Below are 25,633 nucleotides of genomic sequence, written 5' to 3' on the forward strand. Positions count from 1 at the left end.
CGCAAAAGCCACGGGGAGCCCATCTGCTGCGCAGCTGGGTTCCAGGAGGCTTCCCGGGGCTGCCAGCGAGGAGCATGGAGAAAGGGGAAACCCTAACTCAAAAGAACACTTTGCTTACTTTGCAGTTTGGATAGATCATTCCCCAGGGTGAGAACAGCACATTTCCTAAAGGACAATGAGACGGGAGTGCCGGGGGCAGCCCGGAGGCGCAGCGTGTGGGGCAGGGGTAACAAGAGCCACATCTTAAACCAATAAAAGTAGAGTAACGTGTTTTATTTCATTAAAATAGATTAAAAAACAGACTGTGTAAAAGAATTAGGCTTCTCAATAATTTACTATTATTTACACGAGAAATTCTGGTCGTTAGTTTTCTCTGTGAGGAGATGAACACGCAGAGCCCAGACCCTCCCCGAAGGCAGAGGGAGACTCGTTGGGGGCACTCGGTGACCCCCTGATTCCCGTCCACTCAGGTTGATACGGCAAATATATCACTGAGATCCTGGTGACCGGCAGGAAGGTGACGTCAGCCGCCCAGGGGTCACTGCGCTGTCAGCCCTCGTAGGAGCCCAGGTGGGGACTCCTTCCTCTCGCGAGAATTGTCACCGCTCAGAGTTCATCACACGGGCACCAGTCAGTGGTTCCCCTATGCCCGCGGCCGAAACTCCATTCACAACCAACCTTCCGCAAACACTCCCTTGGCTGCCGTGAAGCCCACAGTTTCCGGATAGAAGATAAAAAGCAGGAATGGAAGCTGCACGTCCTGGTTTCCAGGGAAATCCTGGATGACAGAACACACCTGCCTGTGTTGTCCAGAACTTGGTGACTCGCCAAGATGCCACGCAAAATGTTCTGTGCGCTTGTGGAGGGAGGAGACGTGGGGGGAGGAGCCGGTGTCCAGACCCGGCCCGGGACGTCCTGCAGGCACTTGTGGCCCCTCCAGGCGTGGAGGGGGTGTGTCCCGGGGATGCATACACAAGCCAGGAAGACCCCTAGAAGCAGAAGGGGTGCCGGACCCCCGTGACCCGACTCCTGGTTGTCGGAGACTTACAGTCTCTGTAGGCGCGGGCGGCTGGGTAGGACCGGTCCCTGGCATCATGGACTTCAGCGGAGCCACGGTCACCAGCTGGGGGAGGAGGGGCCCCATGGAGACTCAGTCCAGAATGTCCGTCTCGAAAGGCACCAGGTGGTAATAGGACAGGTTGGTGACATAAGCTGCTGGGTCATCTCCATCCTCCAGCTCGGAGGCAAACTCACCGCCGTTCTCAAACCTGAAACGGGAAAGCAGAGGTGAGGCCAGGGCTGGCTCACTGGCCCCCGGCCCCGCTGCACTGGACAAAGGGCAGACGGTCACTGGCAGGAGGGTCTTTGGATCGAACAGCACGGAAGGGCTCTCCACGACACCGGCCCATCCACCACCAGGCTGTGTGTGGAGCGAGTGTGGAAGGAACCGTGACTGCAAATTGATCAGTCACATGGGCCCGACTCCAAAGCCATCACGGCTTTGGTTTTCACGGCCTTAGAGACTGTGATTTACTCTCACTGATCGATATTGAGGCATCCATCCATCCATTTATCCATCCATCCATTTATCTATCCATCCGTCCATCCATCCATCCGTCCATCTGTCCATCCGTCCATCCGTCCATCCATTTATCCATCCATCCGTCCATCCATCCATCCGTCCATCCGTCCATCCATCCATCTACCCATCCATCCATCCATCCATCTACCCATCCATCCATCCACCTATCCATTCACCCATCCATCCATCCACTCACACAGTGAGTATTTCTCTCTCCATCTGGGGATTATTCTGGGCCAGGCGCTGGGGACACAGAGTGGACCAGGCACAAGGACCTGCCACGTGCTGGGCCTGTGGACCATGGCAAAGACGGGTGAAGAAGGCCGTGTGGTCCCAGCTCCCAGCCTGACTGCTTCCTGGGCCACGTGCACACACGACCAAGGAGGCAGGAGTCAGGGAGGAGCTGGGTGAGGGCAGAGGTTAGCAGAGGGCGGGGTCCTGCATTTGGGTCCTGTATTCAATGTGGGGCATTACGTGGCGGGCACGGGAAGAGCTCAAGGAAGGATTTGTGCCCCAAATGTGAGGTGACCTAAATACCTGCTCAACATGGATTCCCCAGGAATGGAAACCATTTCTGCGCCCTGCCTGACCCAGCCTCGGCGTAAGCACACTTGCTTAAGCTGGACAAAAAGGACGACAAATGTTAAAAGACGCTTCACAGAGAAAACAGTGCACGGAGGACCTTCTCCCCAGGAGGGAAACAGATGCTGCCTGTACCTTTTCCGTTGTTCCCCAGCTAAGAACCAGTCCAAACAAAGGGGAGTGGCAGAGGGGGGCGGATGCAGGCCCTGCTCAGGGCAGCGGAGAGGGCCTGGGGCCACCGAGCACACTGTCCACACTGTCCCTGCTCTGACTCCCGCTGACCAAGACCTCACAGGAGTTCAACCACAGCGGAAAGCCGGGCAGCGACGGGCAGGGCACGAGGCGTCCAAACCACATAGCCGCCAGCCTGGCTACACTGGCTGGGGAGCCAGCCGGGATGGGGGAGGGGGAGGGCGGAGAGGTGCCCCCCCGCCCCGCCAGCATCCAGGGCACGTGGGGTGGACGGGGTCCCAGGGAGGCCTGCTGCCTCTAAGTTGCAAGGGAGAAGCGGAGGAGGCGGCGATGGCAGCTTCGAAATCAGACAGGAAAGGCATGGAGGTGGGTTTTCCTCTAAGTCCATGCTGACGGGCGTGTGTGGAGATGCGTGGAGCCCTGCGTCCGTGCAGGCAGTGAGGCCGAGAGGGGGCCCTTAGGTGCAGGGAAAGGCTCCGGGCAGGTGAAGGACGGGCCTGGTGGCGGCCACGACACAGCCCCGCCCAGCAGCTTCCTGCCCCTGCTAACCCTCCTGCCCTCAGATCCCCTGAGAACCGGGGAAGGAAGGGGACCTGGGATGCTCAGCGGAGTCCGGGGTCCCCATCAGCCCCCGGGCTCCTCGGCAGGCCTGGCGAATCCCCCTGCTTCTAACCAGTGAGGACAGGGTCAGGGCTCGCCCCAGGCCTGGGCAGAATCTCCCGGAGCCTGGCAACCCCTGCAGCCAACCAGGGCGGTCACAAGGCAGAGGCCAGCCGTCCCGCTCTCACGCACGTCCCCACTAGGCACACACACTTGGTCCCTGAGTGCAGGGGGGTCTCCGGTCCGAGTACTGTAGCTGCTCTCCCCCAGGGACAGCGTGGGGACTGACAGGTCCTAACAGCAGGCCCGGCAGCGTGGATCCACAGCCTTGGGGCCACACAGCTGCTGTCGAGGACTGCTGAGGACAGCTGTGGCCAGGAGAGTGGACAGGAGTCCCCTGGAGTGTCAGACAGACCCTCCCGAGAGACAGATGGCAGCAGACCATCGCTGCGGGGCTGCCCGAGGTCAGGCACCTGGAGAAATGCCCGGCAAGCCCAAGTTCCCTGGAGATGCTCCGGGGCCGCTCAGAGGCCGACATCTCCTCGTTAAGCTATCGTGGGATCGCAGAGGTTTCCCCGCGATCTTTCTCTCCCACCAACCCGGCGCTGCAGATTGAGGATGGGTCGCCCTGTCCACGCAGAGCCCCGGGCTGGCTGGAAAAGTTACATTACAGCCCTTGCTTTCTCTCCATGCTTCTCCTCCAAAACGATTCATGGTTGAACTTCCTTTTCAGAGCTGGCCTCATGCCAGGGGCAGAGGGCCTCTCGGGGCCTCTCAGAGACAGAAAGGGTCCCTGGGATGCAGAGCCAGAGCCAGGACCCTGCAGCCCCTGGTGGTCCACCAACCACTCCACCAGGACAAGCCCGGCCAGAAGCTCCTCCCATGAAGCAGGACCTCCTTCCGTCGCCGTGTAATCCACGTCAGCCTCGGACCCATGACGCCAGCTCCAAGTTGGCTCGGGGGACCCTCCGGCTGGGAGCTGTCTGCGCACACACGGTGTGTACGATGTGCGTGGTCCGGGCCGAGCGCGAGGCATGGCAGCAGTTGGGTCGGTCCTGGTCCACTTTCACGTGGGGCTGACGGGGTGCGGAGGGACCCCCGGACTCTGAGAGGCCCCCTGGTTCCGGGCTTGTGCCGGTCAAGTGCCCGCGGGAGACCCTGAGCTTCCAGAGCTGCCCGGGGGTCCCAGTGTCAGGCATCCACGCTCGTCACCTGAGCCTTCAGGAGACCCTGCGAGAGCACAGCGGTCCCACCCGGAGAGAACAGGAGCCAGGAGACGGGAACGAACTCCCTGAGCTCACACCGCAGGGAGAGCCCCGGGCACGGCCTTGACAGTCACCAGAGCCAGGTCCTGCCCGATAACCCCGAGACGGCTGGCAGCACCCGGGGTGGCCTTCCTAGAGCCCCCACCGTGGTCCCTGTTCTGTCACCGAGGAAGGAAGCACGGAGGGCAGGGGCCTTTAGCTGCCTGCCTTCTCTAAGCCGACGCATCCGCCATCGCAGGGCAGGCCCGTGAGCCACAGAGAAGCCCCTGGGAGGCGACGAGAGGTCAACACGCAGCTGACGCCCCCCCCGCAGGAGACCAGGCCCCCACGAGGAGGCTTGTGGCCCCGGACCCTCCAGGGCCCAGCACAGCCCAGACGTGAAGCCAGGCAACTCCTCCTGAATGTCCCCCCTCCCCACTGCCAGCCGCATGGTCACACTCTGTCCCCTTCCTAGAGCCCCGAGTGGGCAGGGAACCTGGCCCGGGCACCAGCTGACGGCTCGGGACCTCGTGTGTAAAATGACACTCGAATCAGTGCACTTACAGGTGCTCCGAGGGGTCCACAGCTGCGTGCTGGTCTTTTCCGTTTGGTATGCTGTGGTCAATAACGATTGTTTCGGTATTTGCTAAGCAAAATCCATTGGACCTCATGATTTCTGAAAGCGAAAGCAGTAAGGGAAATATTCAGAAGGGGATCCGATTTTGAAGTTTTGCAGTCTGGGCTCACACTGATCTCCCCACATCCCCCTTCTCCTACTGTGCTCCCTCCTTCCCCACAGTTTAGAGAGTGCTCCACCGCGCAGACTTAGGGGCCACACCTGCCGACTCTACACCAGTCAACAGGGGCATCTCTCCCCCGCAGAAAGGCGCTCTGGCAGTCCGAGCGCTCTCGCCATACGCCCGCCCTGTGGGTTTGAAGCTGGAGCAGAACGAGGCTGGGTTTCAGGCTAAGACGACCGCACACGACGTGGGCTCTGCCCAGGTTGCCTGACCTCTCTAAGCTCTCACCTGTCTTAGGTGAGGATAACACGGCCCAGGGTCGCCGTGAGGATCCAGCGCAATCCGTGTGCGTTTTCAACCAAACGGGTGACTCCACCTTCTGCTTTATATGATCCTATATACAAACTGACTTCTCACCAACAAGCACAATTTGGGGTAATTTTAAAAGGGCAACAAAGAGATCGTCTTTGTGTATCTACATTGGCTGTGCGGTTAGATTCCAAGTGCAAAGTCTGGTGCTCACTCAGCTCTAGAAGGGGAGCGGGGGACGGGGAAGCCCGAGCATCGGTGGTGGCGGGGTGTGTGTGTGCGTGTGTGTGTGTGTGTGTACGCGGAGGCGTGGGCAGCTGAAACAGCACCGGCCTGGGACCTGGGACTCCACGGCGCAGCCCAGCAGGGAACCCCGAGATACCGGGCGCAATGTCCTAACTGGAAATTTCAAAACTGTCCTGGATGCTCTCCGAGGACCCTTCCAACTCTAAGAGCCTATTAGCTCCCAGGCTCCATCACGTCATCTGGTCCATTGAAACATAAGTGCACTTGACTCCCTTCTCCGACCTGGGGAAGCTCTTACTGACATTTCCCGGGGACTGTGTGTCCTTCCCTTCCCTCAGCGGATCACAGACTCTCCAAGGATAGACCTGGAGGGTCACCAGGGCTCCAGCTCCTTATGTGCATCTCCAACCAACCTCAGCCCCTGGTCATCGAGCTCCACGCTCAGGGCCTCGTTTGTCCCATCAAATCAGGGCCTTCACTAACCTCACCTTAAAAACGTGCTTCAAACAGACTCTAAACTCCTGCCGGGTCCTCAAATCCAATGATCATCATCTTCCCACTCAGGGCCTGATGCACGGAAACAGCTCAAGATAGCCCTTCCTCTGGCCCTGGCACAGGCCGCAAGGATGTCCAGCGTTACCCCATCTCGTCGGGCATCTGATGCTATTGTTGTTTGCAGGATTGTTTTATTTCTTACATCTCACCATAATTAAGATTATTTTATCCCCATGTACAGATTTGCTTTTTTTTAATAAGTGAAATTGTAACTTCCTATTTACTTTTAATCTTTCTGGGTATTTGATTCTCAGTTCTATGAATTTCTCTCCACATGAAGACACTTAGGGAAACTACACAAAAAAGAAGAAAAAAAAAAGTCGATTTTCTCCTTACCTCTGCCCCCCAGGATAAAATGACTATCCATCAATCGGATTTGCCAAGTAACTGCTAAAATTTCCAACTGACTTTCTGGAGAAGTGACAGCGCTCGTTTCACTGGCCTTTCGAGGGCGGTCGCACTCCACGTGGCATCAGCACGTGGCTCTTTCCCGACCTCCTCTCCCAGGCTGAGCCCACCCAGAGCCCACCCGCCTCGGACAGCCTGTAAGTCATAAGAAGGAGCTGAAAACCAGCGAAAAGTCAGTGCTTGGAACCTCTGGGGTCAACTACACCACCAGGTGCAAAAAGGGCATGAAGACGTTGACCAAAGCCTGAGTGGACAGACACTGCAGGGGACGACACCCCGACAGGAGAGATTAAGATCCCCCCGCTTCACAATTTAAAATGCACAACAGCACAGAACCCCTTGCTTTACTGCTTTTATTAACTGACTCAAACCTGTCCCAGGAAGCACGTAAAACCTCAGGGACCTCAGGACAGCCAGCTGACAGCCCCCAGATCCTCTCTCCCACCACCTCCCAAGGGAATTTGGAGGGGAGGATGCTACAAGTGAAAACAAACGTCAGTGCTGCAAAACATTTGTGAATGTCGCCAGGAGTCACCTTGTATAGGAACTTCCTCATCTATCTTAAATGTGAGATTTGGAGCTCTAGAAAGTGGAATCTAGAAAATGGAACCAGCCCCCAAAACAAACTTGTTACAAATCATTCCTTAATTGTCTGTGCAGAAAAGCCAATTGTCTGCAGGGCCAGCTGGGCTCTCCAGGAAACTCCACTTCCGCCACTTAAGCGTGGGAAGCAGCTTACTCCTTGCTTAGCTTTTTCATCTGTAAAAGGGGAATAACCGTATCCAGCTATCCTAAGGGGCACAGGTGTGGACTAAATGAGATGGTTTTCATAAAGAATCTAACAAATGCTGGGGCTCATGAGTGGTAGTTATTGCTATCGTTGTTCCAAGCGTCCTCACGTCTGTTGCGTCACCCAAATAAAAAGAACCAAAGGAAATGCTACGCTTACTGAAAAGCTCCAGCATCTGAAGCCTACCTTCAAATATACTGAAAATGGGAATTTCTTAGAAGTCAGCTTAGTACCTTTCATCACATACACGGCCAGTTCCATGAAATAGTTCATTTTCAAGCCAGTTTTTTGCATACAGAATTTTCTTCACATGAAGAAGAGTCCTGCTTTGCCACTTCTTAAAACTTTTCTGGAGCTCATTTTAGAATTATGGGAAAGTTGCAAAAACAGTACAGAGCTTTCACAGGTTGCTCGACAGCTCGTCCTTTGGTTAACATCTTACATAACCACGGTGTGACGAGCAAATGCAGGAAACGAACATCGGCGCGACACTCTAAACGAAGACCTCCTGCACCTGAGTTTCACCCACATCCCTCCGTCTGTTCTGGGCCCGGCCCGGATCCCTCGGGGCAGGAAGATGTGGTGGTTCAGCCTCCTGTGACCCCTGACAGCCTCGAGGGCCTGGGTCTTGCCTCATCTCTCCTGTGGCTGCAACACTTGGGGCGCGGACTGGTGAGTCTTTCACTGACTGTGCCTCAACTTGCCTGGTGTTTCCGTGCTTGGACAGAGGTGGACGGTCCGGCAGGAACCTGCAGGGACGCTGCCTTCCCTTGGGCATCAGATCAGGCGTGTGATGCCCACAGGCCTCACTTATTCCTGGGATGTCGTCTGGATCTCTCGGGTCAGGAGGTTTTCTCCAAAATGAGGATACTCCCTCTCTCTTTGTAGTTGAGAACGATCCTGGTGGAGATGCAAGTGCAAATTCTGCTTCTCCTTCAACTTTCACCCACTAATCTCAGCATCTTCCAGGGATCATTCCTGCAACAATGGCTAGTGTCTGGCTGGTGGTGATTTGCTTTTCTTACTCGCAGCCCTGTTTTCACATGCCCCATATGCCACCATAACTCACTTCATTAATTCATCTATTCTTTTTTTCCTGCGGACAGTCTCAGCCCTGAAAGCATTCACATGCTCTCCGATCCCCTTTCCTATTCTACTGTCAACGTCTCTAGCAACGGAACAAAACCCAAAGCCGTGTCGTTTCATTAGCTGGAGACCAGGACTCTCCCCGTGTGGTGAAAATTAAGTTGAGCCTGTACAGACGCCTGGTTACTCAAAAATGAAATTGTATTCCCAGCCTTCCCAAACCTGAGTACTGTGATTTTTGAGGCCAATATCAGTTAATCCAAGCAGCCAGAGCGAGGCTGGGGTCCATGCTTTCTTTTAAGCTGCACCAACACAGCCACGGTGCAGAAAACTACATCTAAGTTTTCCTAGACTCGGTAATAAACTTTTAGATTAACACGGGATGAAGAGTGTTTAAGGCTGCACTGGTCCAAAGCATCACCTAAGAGGCCAGACCACTCGCCAGAATCGTGGCCCCGGTGGGGGGTGGGGGGGTGCTGGTTCTCACACCATGGGCGCCTGGCGCCACCTAGTGGAGCCTCTGATCCCTAGCCGGTCAACCTAGAGGTCACTGCAGGAGGCCTGAGAGTGGGCCAACGTCAGGGCTGTCCGCCAGGGCACCACCTCCCAGGATGCCACATCAGAGGCTTGAGAAGGTGCTGAGAAGTCTGGGGGAGGGGGTGACAGCAGGCACGGCCGTTTCCATGCACGAGTGGAATTTAGCTGGACAGGAGTGGACGTGGACGGGCAGGGCTTGTGGGGAGGGAGGAGACAGGGCCCAGCCAGCAGGAGGCCCAGGGCCTGGAGCAGAGGGGTCGACGGTGACGTGGAAAGCCAGAGTGACCACTGCCTGACATGCCCAGGATGACAGGAAATCCATAAATGAACGAGCCAGGAAGTCAGGTCCGGGTGGCCGATGTCGGTACTGAGGACACACCCCGGGGAGATGCTGGGCTGCTGGAGACTCAGCCCTCAGGGCGCCTGGCTCTCCGGGTCCTGAGGCCCAGCGCCCGGGGACTCCCGAGTCCACGCGCAGTGCAAATACGGGCCCAGACTGAGGAGCAGAGCTTGCCCACGCGGCTCCAGGCCCTCTGCGGCTGGCAGCGCTACTGTACCAAACAGTTTTCATTAGAAGTTTTTCTGAATTTGCCACATCCTCGTCTCAGTGGACAACGAAAGCACGTCTCACGTGCCATGGGAACTGCCCCACCCAGCCACGCGCTCAGGCAGAGGGAGGGCCAGCGAGGTTGGGGGCGAAGATCCCAGGGAGAACCCCTTTGACTGATGAGAGCGGATGAGGAGGACGGACCCCCAGGCATGGGAGACCCTCAGCTCTGGAAGGGGCGACCCCGCCAGCTTCGCGTGCAGGGCGGCCTTCAGGCCGTGGTCTTGGCACTAGGCTTCCGGCTCTCTGCAGCTGCCTCGCAATAGCTGTTTACCAAGCCCACCGTCAGGCAGCCCTGTGTCACAAAGTGTTCTGCGCTGCACCGCGGTGGCTACAGCGACTCCCCCCTGAGATGCCCCAGCAGGGAGCACGATGTCCCCAGGACCCGGGCTCCCAGCCTGCACGGGGAGGCCAAGGCCCTGCCTTCCCAGACCTGCGTGCCAGGCCTCCTGAGCTCGTGGGCAGGAGGAACCCCAAACCTCTGTCCTCAGTTCTCGAAACAACACAAGAACGTAGCTAAAACCTCGACGTGGGACCCCAGCGCTGCCCCGTTCAATCCTGTTTCCTTCCTTTCAGCGCTCTGGGGTAAACTTGGGTCGTGCGTTTATCTGAATCGGCAGTAAAGACAAGGCCCTGAGACGGGGGCTGGGGACGCCAGGTTGTCGCCATCAGAGGCACCTGCATGCAGCGCCGATCCGTCCCTCTTACGCCCTGGGGCCTTTGGGTCAACCTGCGCCTGCCACCAACCCCAGGCCCTGAAAGGATCCTGCGGCTCTCGGTTCTCCTGTTTGCTCAAAACAGAAAGAAATCAAGCAAAATGGAGATGCCAGGGCCGGGGCTCTTCCGTGCAAGACTGAAGGACAGAGATGCCCACGCTCCAGGTGACAGCACACAGAGCCCGACACACTCTGAAGCCTCTCTGAGCCTTGGACACTGGGGTCCCCGGACATCCGGTCAGGAGGGCTGACCGCCATTTTCACTCTCCTGTAGAGAAGGTTCTGGACGCTAGGTGTTAGCTAAGAAGAGGGCCCCAGCCCCCTGCTCATCTTCCTAAGGACACACACGAAGCTCTCCTGGGAAGACGACAAAAGTGGCAGACACGCAAACCCAGGCTGAACCCTGTCCTGCGCACACACGGTCAGAGCAAAAAGTAACTTTTCCATCCCGGGTTCCCAGAACCTGCCAGCCCTGCCCGCCGCGCCCCAGCACGCAATTAAGGACTCTCATCCTTGCCCTGGTACATCACTCAGTAAGGACACTTTTATAACAGTGACGTCAGCCGTCACCCCAATGTGCCCCCTCCATCTTCCCATCACTGGGACCCAGTTCCTTTTCAGGTGATGGCTCTGGGCTCAGGTCCCCTCACCTGCTGATTCTTCCCCACACCTCCCTCTGAGCCCCTCTCCTCCGCTCCCTCCTCTTTCCTTCCTTCCACTCAGAACTCAAGTGCTGGACACAGGGACCCCGCCCCGCCCCCCGCCTCCCCTCACGTCAAGGTGACCTGTGGGATGTCACTGCTGGCCGAGCTGTATCCCCTCTGCGCCCGGCAAACGCCCACACAACCTCACTCAGGCCAGACAAGTTGCCTGGGGAAGCCTGGTACCTGAGACTTCCAGGACAGACCTCTTTTCCTACAAAACGCCCCTCACAGGCTTTGCCGACAGTACTGCAAAAACAGAGTCTACTGTTGTAGCAACACGTGCGGCCCAGATCTGAGGAAGCTGCCACCGGGCTGAACCCAGGCTTCCCTCGCTCCCCTCTGACCCGCAGGACGGCTGACCATCCCCTCTTAGCGCTGCTGACATTTGTCAGAGGCTCAACCCAGTGTCCACGCTAAGGAGACCTACACCATGTGTCCCTTTCTGTCCCCCCGCCCTAAAGCCAAGAACCAAGTCAGTGTTGCGCTAGGCGAACTCTTATTTTTGCAGGCTGGACGACGCATTCCAGTAATTCACTTCAAAATGCCTCACTGAGGGCTTCCCTGGTGGCGCAGTGGTTGAGAGTCCGCCTGCCGATGCAGGGGAAACGGGTTCCTGCCCCGGTCCGGGAAGATCCCACATGCCTCAGAGCGGCTGGGCCCGTGAGCCATGGCCACTGAGCCTGCGCATCCGGAGTCTGTGCTCCACGATGGGAGAGGCCCCAGCAGTGAGAGGCCCGCGTACCACAAAAAAAAAGCCTCACTGATGCTTTCATCATAGACTATTTAAGTACGTTCCAATTTATACTTCAGATAACTCGCTTTGGAAGTAGGAAGAGTGTAAACTGCAGGTCAGTAGGTAGAAACACACTGTTTCATAAAAATCGGGAAACGGTCCCTCCCCTGCTGCTTCCACCCTTCTGTTGGGCTGTCTTTCTGGATCCCAAGGTGGGGGAGGTGTGTCCAGCACGTGGACAGTGGGCTGGGAAGGTTTCTGGTGGCCCTGTGGCTCTCACCTGATATTTTCACCGGACTTTGAAAGCTGGGTTGAATTTTATGGACGTTGTCATTTTTTAACACCTGATCCAGGGGAGATCTTTCAAAGAAGGTGAGCACGACTTCTGACCTGGAATACTGGGAAGAAACACATTCATTCCTATACAGTTTCCTCCCGCGAGGCAGCCCGTCTGACGCTGGTGGCCCCGCACTGCTCAGACTGCGGGACTGAGCGCGGACGGGGCCGCTTCCCCACTCACCTGTCAGGTGCTCAGGTAGCTCGAGGCTCAGGGACAGACAGGATGGGGACAGTGGGAACAGTTCGTGCCTGGTCTGCGCCAGCGTTCACGCACGTCCATCTCCCCTCACTTTCCAGTAAACCGCGAGCCCGTCACTTCCGCTGCCTCCCCAGGGAGAAAGCACCGGAGCCCCCAGAGCCCAAGGAGCCTTCCTTCCCTGGGCTTACACCTAACCCCACCTGACACTTCCAGGAAGCGCGCCCCGGCCCCGCCCGTCCGCCTGCACCCACCTTGCGCGCCCACCTTGCGCACCCACCTTGCGCGGCATGCTGATGACGGCCTTGAGCAGCTTCTCTACTTCGTTAAGCCTGGTCTCGATGTCGTGGGCATCCTTTATGGCGACCAGCCCTGGGATTGAGACAGAAATGCCTCCATCAGAAAAACACACCAAGAAGTGAGCTCTCGAATTAACTACAGAACAACATGACGGCTCCCTGGCGTCACCTTCCACGCAAGACATCTGGGAAGTTTACTCGGCCTCACGTGGGTGCAGCCCTGCCCTGAAAGCCTGGCTCTCAACCTCGTTTGAAGTTTCAACGACCCAACAAGTGATTAACGTGTGTGCTGCAGTGGACGCTGTCCGTCTGAAAGCCACAGAGACGCCAACAGAGGCCTCTCCGAGCGGGACTCTCCAGCCGCACCCTGGACAAGGCCAGAGCTCAGCCCCCGCCAGCGTGGTGGCTGTAGCTGGCGGAGGCTGGACCCACCAGCCCCCAATGACACAGCTGAGATGACCACAGGTCCTGTGGAAACGGAGCCTGTGTTTAGACAAGTCATTTAGATACCGGCTTTGGAAGGGAAAAAATCACATCTCTACCCAGAGAAAACCAGCGCGGGCGTGACTCACAGCACTTTCCAGGAATCGGCTCCTACCCTCGTTCTGGTCACCGGAAGTCTCGACTGACTACTAAAAAGCGCAGTATTCTGTCTCTAAAACACGAGAGCTAGTGGCACGGAGACTCGGGGTGCGTTTCTATCTTCCTTTGAGCAGTGCAGAGCACAGACCTTCCCAGCACAGCTCCTACACATCAGCTTCCCAGGGATGGAGCAGGTCAGATTCCCAAGGACATTTCACGTGACCCAGGATGTTGGTCCCGGTGAGCTGCGACCAAACCACAGAGGCTGAAATCCCAGAACTACGTTCAGCCACTGAATCCCAGCTTTCAGAAGTTCTGGTTCCGTTTTACAGGTGAGGAAGGGTTGTTCCTTTTGCAGGCAGCTCACCAAGTCCATGTAGTGTTAACTTAACCTCCTGAACTACGCGATTGAAATTACGAGGCCCCAGGACGTGTGGTCCATGGAAACCAGGGGCGCCCCAAACACAGGGCAAGGCACTTCTGAAGGCCTGGGCTGAGCAGGGGGTCCCTCGCATTAGCTGAGGTCAGGAATGTCCAGTCAAGGCCAGGAATCGGTCCCTGGACCTCCTGGAGCACAGGCCGGGTGCACCTTCACCTGGCCACCCGGGGGCCTGCTTCTCAGTGGGCTATCTGGTCCTGCCCACCCCACCTCAAGCCACACGGACCCAGGCAGCCAGCCAAAGACCCCAAGCCTCGGTCCACACAGCCCGCGCTGGCAACCTCAGCACGACTCCCCAGCCATCGCCGCAGAGAGGGGCGCGGGCCACCTCCTCCCCTCTCCCCTAGGCTGCCTGGCCTACCCACCACCCTGCAGGCTGGCGGCAGCGAGAAGGGAGAAAGAAAACACCAGGGTGCCAGGGTCTCAGCCCTGAGCTTCTTGTTTAGAACTACACACACGCACAAGCACACACGCAGACACGCACACACACCCCTCTGTGACCTCTTGCTTGCTACGGACAAGTCTACAGAGGAAAAGAGGGACGCTGAAAAGTCCTCTGCAAAGTTGTTTTCAGAGACAGGACAATTCTGTGAATCGTCCCCAGAAAGAGCTTCTTTATTCTAAGACAAGCAAAACGACTGTCACGTTTCAACTTCTGTTACATCTAACACACTGGTGTTAAATCACTCGAGTTCATGGCACAGCAGTTGTGTTCTGTAAGGACAGTTTATAGGATCAGCCTCTCGTCCGGTCAATGCATACGGCGTATTTACACCCACCTCCTAGGACGTAAAGCACGTGTAGCCCATGGTTGGGTTCACAACCACCCAGGGTACCATTCAGTCAAATAAACACACTCTGCTCTATGCTGATCTTCTTTTAGGGCTGCCAGAATTAGCAAGCAAAAAGCAGGACACCTAGTTCAAGGTGCGTTTCAGATAAACAATGAATAATGCAACAGTATGGATAAACACACTAAAAAATTATTCAGTGTTTATCTGAAACTCAAACTTACTTGGTGTCCTGTACTTTACCTGGCAACACTATCTTCTTGGCGACCTGCTTTCCAGACGAAGCAGAGAAAGGCAAGAAGTACGTGGTCAGGCCTCTGGGAACACGTAAGGGTTTAGGCTCAGCGCACACACCCTGGGGGTCCAAGCCTCGCCAACCTCACCAGCTCCGCTGCTCTGTGACTACCACATCCTCATCCCAACCCCGAGGAACGGGTCCAAGGCACCAGAACACGGCCCCCATGCCCACACAGCACTGCCTCTGGGGGACCTATGCCCACTGGCCTTCCCCCACCTCCAGGCTCGAGTGGGAAAATCCCACCATCCCTTAAAGGCCACGTGGGTTGGAACACGCCTTCTGCTCTGTGAAGCCCCCAACCCGCCAGGCGGGACTCGGTCTGCTCTGAGCTCTGGGAGAGCTCCATCCACCCCACCTCTGCAGCACTCACCGCTCTGCAGAAGACCTGCTCCCTCCCCTGTGGCCTCCCCAAGCCCACCTGTGAAGCTGAGTGTAGGAGGTGCCCAGGGTCCCCTCCTGTCGTCAGCCGTCAGCACAGGGCCTGACACTGACACTGACACCCGCCGGGGATTCACTGGTCGTTGGCCGTTTGTTGATGGAATAAAGTTGCACAAGAGAACAGAGTCAAGGACGAGTTATCGTCTGTGTGTGTCCAGCAGCCTACGGGTGCCAACCGCGTCTCTTGCTTCTCGGCGTCACTGACCCCAGCCGATCCCGGCCAGCAGGCTCAGGGTCACAGGCCTCGGAGGACAGCTGCCCAAGACCGAGGTGGCAACACACCCACTGAGCTGTCGGCCACTCTGGTTTGGTTCTATCTGTGGAAGCTGCGACCTTATCACTGCCTTTCACCTGCCTTTAGGCTTCTGAGGAGAAGCCGAACAGTGCTCTCTGGAAATGAAAACATGCTTCAGGACAAGAGGGGCTGAAAACATCTCAATGGCGAAAGAACACGCTGGACTCCCTCCTGCAGGAACAGTGACAGGGGGTAGTTTATTAAGCTCTGGCTTTTGGTTGGGGGCCCCTCGTCATAATTTATCTCCCCGTGGCATAGTGGCTTCTGGGTGACAACCAAGGTGACCGGGCTCAGCGTTCCCACGGTACGTCCTCCTTTCCCCAAGGAAAGCCGTCCACGTGAATGACAAGGACGCTCACCTCTTCCCTGGGCAGGGAATCAAGGGTGGAGATTCATGAAGCTATGGATTCGGCTGGGCTGACTGGCATCCATCTAGGGGCGGCCCCCAAGGCTACCTGGCCCCCACAGAGCCCCTCCCTCACCCCACATCAGGGCAGGAAGGGGTCACCACTGGCTACGGGGCTTCCAATGGCCTGGCCCCTCTTCCAACGCCAGCACCCACGTTTCCCTCCTCTCCTGGGCCTGGAACTCTCCCTCCTTCAGTTGTTTTAAAGGTGTTTCCCATTAAACAGGGAGGTGTACTAAATGCGGAAGGAAAACCTTCAAACAAACAAACAAACCCAAAACTGTGCTTTGGGGCCACAGTGCAGAAATGAAATAAAGCTTCCTTTAAAATTTCATGTCTCAAACCCACTGAGGTCCGCCCCCATCAGCTTTCTCAAGTTCTCAACTGTTGGAAACCGAAACACCAGCTGGAAACACCCAAGATCAGCATCAATTCCCAAAATGACACAGCACCCGGCACAGGGTGTGAGCAGAGCCCACATCTGGGGCCTGTGTCATTGCCCAGGACAGACGGCGTACGGAGACGCTCAACTACGTACAGGCAGTCGGGGGGCTTCCTGTCCTACCTGCTGTATTCTTCCTTTGTGACCCAAGAGCTTTGGCTTTTGATGACCGGCAGAGCTTTTCCAAATGTCACTTGTTTACAGTAACTATTTTAAACTTCATTTTCAAAAATGTGCTTACGTCCAATAATTAAGGACTATCTAGAACTTTTAGCTTTTGTATTCCAAATATGGTTGATCGAACGAAAACTGTGGGGATCTTGTTTGACTCAGTTTTACTATCTGAGATCGTGATTCTAAAGAATGCAAGCGGATAAAATGGTTGTAAATTTGCAGTTGGACAGAAAAACTCAGACCCCCCCCTTGGTTATGAGGCTGCCGTTCCAGGGCCGGCCAGCAGGAGACGCCATCAGTCCATGGAAGGCGCGGGACGCAGTCCAGCGAGGACAGCGGGAAGGGATGCGGTCCACCCGCCACACCCAAGTTCTAAGGAAACTGACTCAGAAGACTTCACAGCCCCAGGAAATTTTCTAATTTCTGATAAAGCATCATCACTAATATAATCTCAATTTTTAAAAATTTCACTCTACACAATTTGTGATGTGAGAAATTTATCCAGATATAGCCCAAAACTTTGAAACTGTAAGATTGATAACACGACTATGTACATTTCGGTATGTCAATTTCACATCCCTTTGGGGGTTGAAATTCAGCCTTGAGCAGCCAGGGTACCTCTTCTGTCTAAACTAGTTTACCCTTGAAAATCGAGAACTCCAAACGAGCTTCTGTCAGTTCCTGGGTTAGGTCTTTATACAAACACAAACACCTGACGCATTCTCGGAACCCAAACTGAACCCAAACTGTATCAGCACAAAGATCAGGCTGAGGGAGCAGACACGGACCAGTGTCCTAACCTCAGGCACCTGGTTCCACGTCCTACTTCCATGGGTGGAGGCCTCGGACTGAACATCTCTGGTGACTGTCCCAGCCTCCAGGGACAGACTCAGGGCTGAATCTGCCTGAGCACCTTCTGCCGCTGTAATTCTGGGAGTGAAGACACATGCTTCTCGGGTCAATTGGGAAGGAGTGTCCGTTACCCAGAGGATGCCAGTCCCTTAAGAGGAGACTCCCATGGCAGACCCCGGGGAAATCTTCTGTGATGTGGACTTTCCAACTGAGTCAAAGAAGGCATAGTTCAAAAGTCCATCCTCGCAGAGCCCAGAGAAGCAGGCGGCTCGGGCGAGGTGCGGAGGGCACTGTCACGAGATATATATTCTTTAAAAGCTGAGGATCGTACAAATTTTGGAAATAAAATATTTTAAAATTTCCAGGAAAATTGTCAATGATTACTTCGTAAATACTTGTCCTCTAAATAGGTAGTCAACATAAAACCAGCAGGGACTCACTCAGCGATGAGCTTGAGCTCAACCAAAGTGGTTATTCTCTGCTAAACTCAAGCATCCCCACGCAGCCCTCGCTCCCTGGGAACCCGTGGCGACTCTGACCTCACAGGCTCCATCCATGGGGTCCCACCCTTTGCCCCCATGCCCACCCTGCTGCACACAAGGCTCGGTCCCCCTCCCCCATCACCCTCCCCTGGCCCAGAGATGCCCAAGGCAACACTGATGGACAGAAACATCTCCTCCCCGTCTTTGCAAGGACGAGAAGCAGGGCAGGGAAAGGAGGCGGAGGAGAGAGACGAGCAGAGACAAGACAAGAGGTCCGGAAGCCCCGGGAAGGGGCTGCGGGAAGACTTCTGTCCTCCGCTTCTTCCCAGGCCTGTGAGATGCCCGCCTCTCACCACATCCCTCCGCCAGCCCCTCCTTCTCCGGCCGCCTCGCTCTTCTCCCACCACAGGCAGAATTCCTTACTAAGCTTCAGACTCAACACGGCTAAGGAGTCACTCACTCCGCCTTAGTCCGTCTTAAAACTTGGAAGGAATTTAGGGAATCAACGCCAGCTGTCCCAGGCTCTCAAAACAGGAAGCACTTGATCCCGAAGCGGGCACCAGGCGACAAGACCTGCCCCTACATGCTGGCCAGGATGACGGACACGAGGCCAAGACTGACCGCAGGGAGGTGTCACCAGGAAAACCCAGCAGGGAACCTGCAGCGCAGGGGTGAGGGCGAGAGCGGGCCGGAAGGGCTGAGACAAGCCTTACACACCTCTGGGGGCCAAGGGGGGCCCGGCTCTCCACCCAGGCTCTGCCCCCGTGGCAGCTCTATTTCTCATAGAAAATACACACTGAGAGCATCTGCCTCGGAAAACTGCCCCCGAGCCTGACCCACGCCAAGCACCAAATCCCAATTTCTGGACCAGCAAAGCCCCAGGCCTGGTCGGTAGGGGTCCCACTGAGGTATCGGGTGCCCCACTCCCCGGGCTCTCAGGCGCCATCGCCGTCCCCACCTCCCTAGGACAGGAGGCTGGAGGCCACACCCCCGCCGGGAGGGCTCTGGGTGAGGGACGCTGCCTACCCAGAGCAAAGGGCAGAAGCTCCGCCTCACACGGTGCCTTCCGTCCAGCATGGCTCTGTCGTGGCTTCAGCGCTCACAGCGGCGGCCATGCAGATGCCACCCTTGCCAGCTTATCAACCCTGCAGCGGTGGCTTGAGCTGAACCACCTGCCTCAAGTCACGTGGGGGGGGAGCCGGAAACAGCCCGACACCGCATCCTCACCCGCCTCGAGTCACGTGGGAGGGAACCGGAAACAGCCCGACACCGCATCCTCACCTGCCTGGTCCCAAAGCTGCTGCTTGGTGCTTTCGGCCGCTCAGCCCAACCTCCTCCCGCCGTGACCTCGTGTCCCCAGGCGGGTCCACCAGTCTCGCAGGGCCTGGATTTTCCCCTGCGGGAAGCAGGGGGTTCTGGTGGTGAGCAGGCACCGTGGTAACAGCCTTAATCCCACGTCCGCTCCTTCCCTGCCCCCACCTTCGGTCCAAATGCCGCTCGTCGTGTTTCCTACTGACTGTAAGTCACACACCAGCACAGGACGACGGAGGTGCCTGTTCTTAAACGTGCGGCACGACCTGCAGTGTAAGTCGGCAGCGGAGCAGGACCCACGTCGGGGCGGGGGGAGCGGGGCCCTGCGGGGCCTGCCTGGAGGACAACGTCGCGGCACGTGGTCTGTGCTTCTATGTGACACAGGACACGTCTTGTCTGTGCTGCCACGGTTCAAGGGAGCCCAGGCCCGACCAGAAAAGAAAGGCGTCCAGCCCTTCGTCTCAGCCCCCTCCCTGCCCCCGTCACGGGGAGGATTTGGATCCAGGGCCTGGCGAGGGCGGGGTGGGGGGGAAGCTTCTCAGGCCCGTTCAGGGACATGGGGACCATCTTTTCAGTGGTGATGTCACCCGAGGAAGTGAAAGTGAACAAAAACACCAATAAAAACGATTTCAGTGGGACAGCGTCAACCCCTGGTAGCGCCGCGCCCTCACTCACTGTCCCCTATGTACTCTGCTGACGACCGCTGCCCCTGCAGGATGCCCCGCACCAAGGGGCCGGGGCCTGGGGCGCCCGTGCTCGCCCGTGGGGCTCGTCGCTCCTGGCCAGCCTCTCCGCGGCCCCGCCCTGCAGCTCCGCACCGAGCCTCACGGAGCGGCCACACCGCCCCGACCCTGCTTCGTACCGCAGAGGCTTTGCTGCCGCCTTCCGCTGCACGCCCATCTTCCCTAGTTCTGACTGCTCCCAACCAGAAACACCTCCTGCCGTTTGGAAGAGTGTTTATAAAAACGCACAGTGGAGGCCACCAGGCCCAGACTTGTTAAAAAAGGGAAAAGGACGGCGGCGTCCCTGGGGGCCAGCCTGAGGGCACCCAGATGCTACCAGCCGGTCCCGGTGCCGAGATGCAGAGCCAAGTTTCCCCTTGGAAATCTGGTGGGAAGTAAGCGAGGCCTAGAAGCTCCAGAACCAACAAGCTCTGTGAGTTTCTGGCCGCTCCTTCTCTGACTGGGAGTTAGCCCGAGTCACCTGGGCCCACGGCACGGCCGGAGCTCTGACGGATGAGACCATGGGACCGCAGAGCACACCGTCACTCACGGAGGAAGGAGAGTCCGGACAGGGAACTCGGAACAAAGCCTGAGCGACAGCAGGGTGTGGGTCTGGGAAAGAAACATAAAACCTTAGGAAAAGAGGAGACAGCCGGCTCCCGGGAGGGATGCCGGCACCGGCCCCGGGGGGACGGCAGAGCCCGGCAGCCCTATATATGGAAGAGATTCGAAATAGGTCTGTGAATCAGAAAGATCACCCAAAATGCCCCAGAGAAGTGAAAACTGCCCCTCTCCCCATTAGAAGCGGCAGGACCCCCTCCAGGGAAGCCATGCATGGGGGCGGGGCGGGGCTGTGAGGGGGGAGGACAGAACCCCAGCCCACTGAAGGGCCCGTCAGGCCGGACAGAGGTGGCCTCTGTCCCCCCGATCTGCTGCCCCGACCTGTGGGCGGCCTCTGCTCTTTTTTAGCCACTTTCACTAAGAAAGGAAACTCGGGGCTCTGCAGTTCACCCCCAGACCAGACGGCGATCTACCCCTGCTTGTTTCGGGAAAGCACAGAGCTTCTCTCCATCCACGTGAGAGCAGAGCCTGGGAGCAGAGCGCTGTCCCCTAGAGCCGTGGGGAGGCGGGGTGTCCTGGCTGGCGGACCTGCGCCCAGGCCTCTCTGGTCGGTGCCGGACGCCTTCGCTTCTGCCCCTCCATCTCACATCTAACAGAAGGCCTATGAAGACGCAGGCAGATCCGTGTCCCCGGTGACAGGGGTGAACAGACGTTACCCCAGCACCACGCACAGGATCTCAAGGAGGGGCCTTATTTGGAGAAAACACTAAATACCGTGTTCAAAGCTGGGCCCTCCGTCAGCTCCCCCTACGGGCTTCCTGCATCGCCCAAGGCTCCCCACACCCACATCTGGTCTCTCCATAGACCCTGCACTCCCTCCCAGACACGTCCGTGTTTGACCACTTCTCACACCTTCCCTGTCTCCCCGGCTCGCCCTGGTCCTTCTCCAGCCATGCTCAGCACAGCAGCCAGCATGCCCGTCATATCAGGTCGCTCCCGTTCGAGCTCTGCATCTCCGACAAGAGCCCCACGCTGAGCGTGATCTGCCCACTCCCTACCTCGATCTCCCATTGCTTCCACCCCCTTCTCTCCCCTCCAACCACAGCGGCCCCCTCAGGACACAGGGCCGCCGGGCACATGCCGGCCTCAAGGCCTTTGCACTTGCTCTGGCCACTGGCTGGAAGCTCTTCCCCAGGCACCCACATCGCTTTCTCCCCACTTCCTCCTGGTCTCTCCTCACAGGTCACTTCCTCTGAGCCCTTCCGGACCAGCCATCTGAAAGTGAACCCCTCCCTGCCCCTGCAAGTCATAGCTCCTCTCCTTCCTCCCTTTTCTTTTCTTCTGAAGGTGCAGAACCATCTAACATTTTTTTTAACTTATCTTCTTTATTATTGGATTTCCCCCACCCTGAATATAGAGTCATGAGGGCAGGGTTTGTCTGTTTTGGTCACTGCTGCATCCCCAGCGCCTAGAAGATGATGGTGCAGGGGAGGCATCTGGTAGATACTTGCTGAGTGAATATAAAACCAAAGTGTTGATTTGACAGTAATCAGGAATCAAAGGTCACCTGACTACTTTGGAAATAGAATCTGTTTCTACAGTGATGACTTCATAAGGCCTGAAACAGGTGTTATTTTTTAAAAAGGATCAAAATAATCCAAGAGCCCCAAACAGTCATTGGGGAAGTTCTGCATCCTTGTCTTTCAAAGTGTGAACCTTCCCAGACGAGAGATGGAACAGGCAAGAGACCTTGCCACATCTGGTCAGGAGCCCTGAACCGTGTTAAGTATTACGTAAAGGGGATTTAAGTCAAAGACTCGGCCCTACCTGTGTCAGAGTGTGGAAAGAGCAGAAGGGGACACCTTGGTCGCCCAGAGGTGATATGCACAGAGAGCAGCTACCTCCCTCCCCCAGGCAGGGGCACAAGAAAGGAAGGACGGGTATATCAGATCCAGACGCAGAAGAGCACAAGGTGAGAGGCCAAGAGGCCAAGGAAGAGGACAGAAGAAGCAAGACTAGTCCTGAGGGCAGCCTCGCCCAAACAGAAGACCAGAGAGGCGGGCGAGTGAACCCCGTGCCGCCACTCCACGCAGGGGTTTAAACATCTCTGCGCACGTGTCACCAGGAAACATACACGTTCCACAGACAGACAGCCAAGGCTAGCACCAGTGTGTGTGCAGAATCAAGGAAAAGTACTCTCTGCACAGAAGCACTCTCCCACTGCAGTACTCCAGGGACCAAGACACAGGGCTCAGCATCCCCTTCACTGCACGCAGAATCAAAGATGCAAGTCGGACCCAAGGCGCTCCCACCCTCTGGAGGTGTTCAGTCCTGCATTTACAAGAGCTACCAGCCTGCTGCCAGCACGAGTTCTCAAACCTACGCTTGCAAAGCTTTTTAAAAAGATGAGCGGGCCAATGTAACCCAGCCCAGAAACATGCAATAAATTTCAACTGAGGGAATCTGATGGGGAATTGCACTGAGAAAACCTGGCATCTCTAAAACAGCACACACATCTGGATGCCTTTTGTGTGTACGGTTTGTATGTCCAGACGATTTGTTTATGCAAATAGTAAATCCACCTGGAAATAAGGTGAACGCTTCTTTTGCATTATGGCGATGTATTTTACTTAGCAAACAACTTCCCTGGACTTTCCTTCCTTCTAAGGAAGGAAAAGGCCTTCCCTTGGGTGTACAACAAACTCAGGTAGTGCTGGGGGAGGGGCCAGCTTGCCTCCAGGCAGAGAACCTGGAACCAGACAGAGGGTTCAGGTCGCCTGTCCTGCGGCCCCAGGCCTCCACCTCCTCTCCTCCAGGGGTGCTGAGCTGGCCTTGCAGGAGGCCCTCTGGTCAGGACTCCAGCCGAGAAGACATTCCCACAGTCCACCGTGGGCTGTTCGAAAGGCCTTCACACACAACTGGCCCTCACCTGGCCGCCGGCCGCCTGTCCCCCACTAACCCTAATACCCACTTCTTGCTGATTTTTCCCCCTTTAGACACTTGAAAGCAGCCATCATACCCCTTCTGCGCCTTGTTTTCTCCCTGGTGGCCACCCTCTTCCTGTCTCCTTGCGGATGGTGCGCTGACACCTCGCAAACCCAGAACCAACCAGGCACAACCTGTGCGGAGGGACAGAGCCCAGGGCGTGCGAGTGCACAGCACACCCTAACCCTGTGCTCCGGGTAAGGTGGTTTCCTCACCAGATCCCAAGGCGACTGAAGCTCCGCCCTCCTCCCCACCTTCTATGACCCTCACCAGAAGCCGCTGGGGGTGACAACAAAAGCCACCTTTGTGGAGGGCTTACTACTGCTGGACACTGAGGGTGCACTCCAGTCCGCACAAGAAAAGTGAGTGTCAGGTCCTATGTTACAGGGGCGGAGCCAAGTGGGGAGCCTGGAGTCACAGCTGACCGGGGTCCTCTGACAGAGTGAGACCTGGAGGGCAGGCAGAGGGCAGGGGGAGGGTATGGGGGAGGGTATGGGGGGAAGGCAGGGGAGGAGGGAGGGTATGGGGAAGGGCGGGGGGAGGGTTGGGGGAGGGTATGGGGAGGGCGGGGGGAGGGCAGGCCCTCCACCAGCTCTCGGGGACTCCTGTTTGTTTATGGCCTGCCTTGTTCCAGCATCCATTTGATAAACAACAACACACACACACACACACATACAGTAGATCAAGGTAAACTGCTGCCATGCTTGAAATACCACTAAACTCCCTCCGAAGCAGCACGAAAGCCAGACTCAGGGGAGCAGGGCCTGCACACGTGCTGGCTTTGGGAGCCTTTCCAAGTGACGCGTCTGCCCGAGAATGTGTCATGAGAATGAGCTAATTACCCATATAATTCACACACTGGGGTGGGAGCTGTCCCGGGGAGGGGGGCGTGGGGCGGAGTGGAGATTATCCCAAGACCTCAGGCAGATGGGCAGCTTCAGTAAATGCCCCCTAAAGTGCCCCAGGGATCTGCTTAGAGGAAGGCGCTGGGAAGTGTCACCAGATTCTCAGCGCTGCAGGTGGTCACGCGTGTGTGTGGGAGGGGGCAGGGGGGACCCCAGTCCTCCTGCCTCGGCTTCAGCCTCTCGCTTCCTCTCCGCAGCCTCCAAAGGCCAACCCGTGGGCCGAGGAGAGGAAACGGGAAGCCACCCAGTCCCTGCGAGCCAGGAAAGTCACAAGGCGCGGGAGGAGGCCTCTGGGCTCATCAAACTCGAATGCGGACCCACCCTGGTGGCGACGGAGGCCGCGTGGCACCGCGCACTCGGGCTGTCGGTCACCGGGGACAAGAGGCGCGGCCCTGCCGGGGGAGGCCTCGGAGGGGGCTGCCAGACACTACGCGACCCCAGCTGGATGCTGTCCTTAACTCCTCCCAAACGTCCCCCCCGCCTCTCCGGCCGCGGCCGCGGCGGGAGTCGCAGGGGCCGCCCGACACTGGCGCGGGCCGGTGGCTCGCCTTGGGGACGGTCAGGACGCCCGTCTGGCCGGCCTCGGGCCCCGTGCGCCGACTCCTGCGCACCAGCCACTGCACTTCACCGCCCGGGGGCGGGCGGAGGTCTGAGGGTCCCTGTCCCGTGCCGGGGGCCGGGATGTCGCGATCCCCGCTTAATAACCGCCCCTGCGCCCCCTCCCTGCACTTCAAAGAAGCCCCCCCGACCCCCTGCCCCAGGCCGGGCCCGCGCCCACCTTCGCGCAGCGGCGCGAGCGCCAGCTCGGGCCGGTCCTCGGGGAAGGCGTCGCGGAGGCGCTGCCACAGGCGGCCCAGGTCGGCCAGGCTGCGGTGCAGGTAGAGCACGCTGCGGTCCGACCACTCGGTGCGGATCTCGAAGAACTCCTCCTCGTCGCCGCGCCGGCTGACGATGAGCCGGCGGATGCCGTTCACCCAGCAGCCGCGCACGAACATGTTCACGAGCGACGTGCCCTCAAACACCGCCGAGGCCATGCCGCGGGCCGAGCATGCCCCGGCCGGCAGGGGGCGCGCCCGCCCGGGCCTGGGTCCGCGGGGAGTCCGTCCGGAGCCGGGATCGGTCTGGAGCCGGGGTGTCTGTCCGCGGCCGGGGTCCGTCCGAGGTCTGTCCAGAGTCGGACAGATCCAGGATCTGTCCGGAGCCGGCGCTGGTCGGGAGTCTGTCCGGAGTCGGGGTCTGTCTGGGGTCGGCCCGGCCTCCGGGAGCTCTCCGGGATGGCGCGGCGACGAGCCGCGGGTCCGGCCGAGCGGCGGCTTATAAGGCGCTTCCCTTCGCGGGCGGCGCGGCCGCCGACGTCGAGGCCGCGGTCGCGTCCGCCTTCCCCGCCTCCGGGTGACAGGACGCGCCAAGCGGAGGAGGGGGGGCCTGGCCTCAGCGCCCCGCGCCGCCTCCCGAGCCCGCGCTGCTGGGGCCGCGGGGACCCCC

General features: G+C 57.8%; 1 protein-coding gene across 2 annotated transcripts; it reads right to left on the reverse strand.

Moving 5' to 3' along the window:
• Window positions 1–254: 254 nt before the first annotated feature.
• PXDC1 (PX domain containing 1) lies at window positions 255–25,592 on the reverse strand. Of its 2 annotated transcripts, XM_027128263.1 has the most exons (5): window positions 24,927–25,592; window positions 12,447–12,538; window positions 11,912–12,029; window positions 4,765–4,876; window positions 255–1,268 (listed from the first exon to the last, which is right to left on the reverse strand). In XM_027128263.1, exons 1-5 carry the CDS (start codon window positions 25,180–25,182, stop codon window positions 1,151–1,153), a joined length of 696 nt encoding a protein of 231 aa, XP_026984064.1. In that variant the 5' UTR covers window positions 25,183–25,592; the 3' UTR covers window positions 255–1,150. The 2 variants fall into 2 exon arrangements, with proteins under 2 accessions (XP_026984064.1, XP_026984065.1); XM_027128264.1 differs by lacking the exon at window positions 4,765–4,876.
• Window positions 25,593–25,633: the final 41 nt, after the last annotated feature.

Source organism: Aethalodelphis obliquidens, unplaced genomic scaffold (genome assembly GCF_003676395.1).
Source record: "Aethalodelphis obliquidens isolate GAN/ISIS:26980383/991018 unplaced genomic scaffold, ASM367639v1 scaffold34, whole genome shotgun sequence".
In the NCBI taxonomy this organism is placed as follows: domain Eukaryota; kingdom Metazoa; phylum Chordata; class Mammalia; order Artiodactyla; family Delphinidae; genus Aethalodelphis; species Aethalodelphis obliquidens.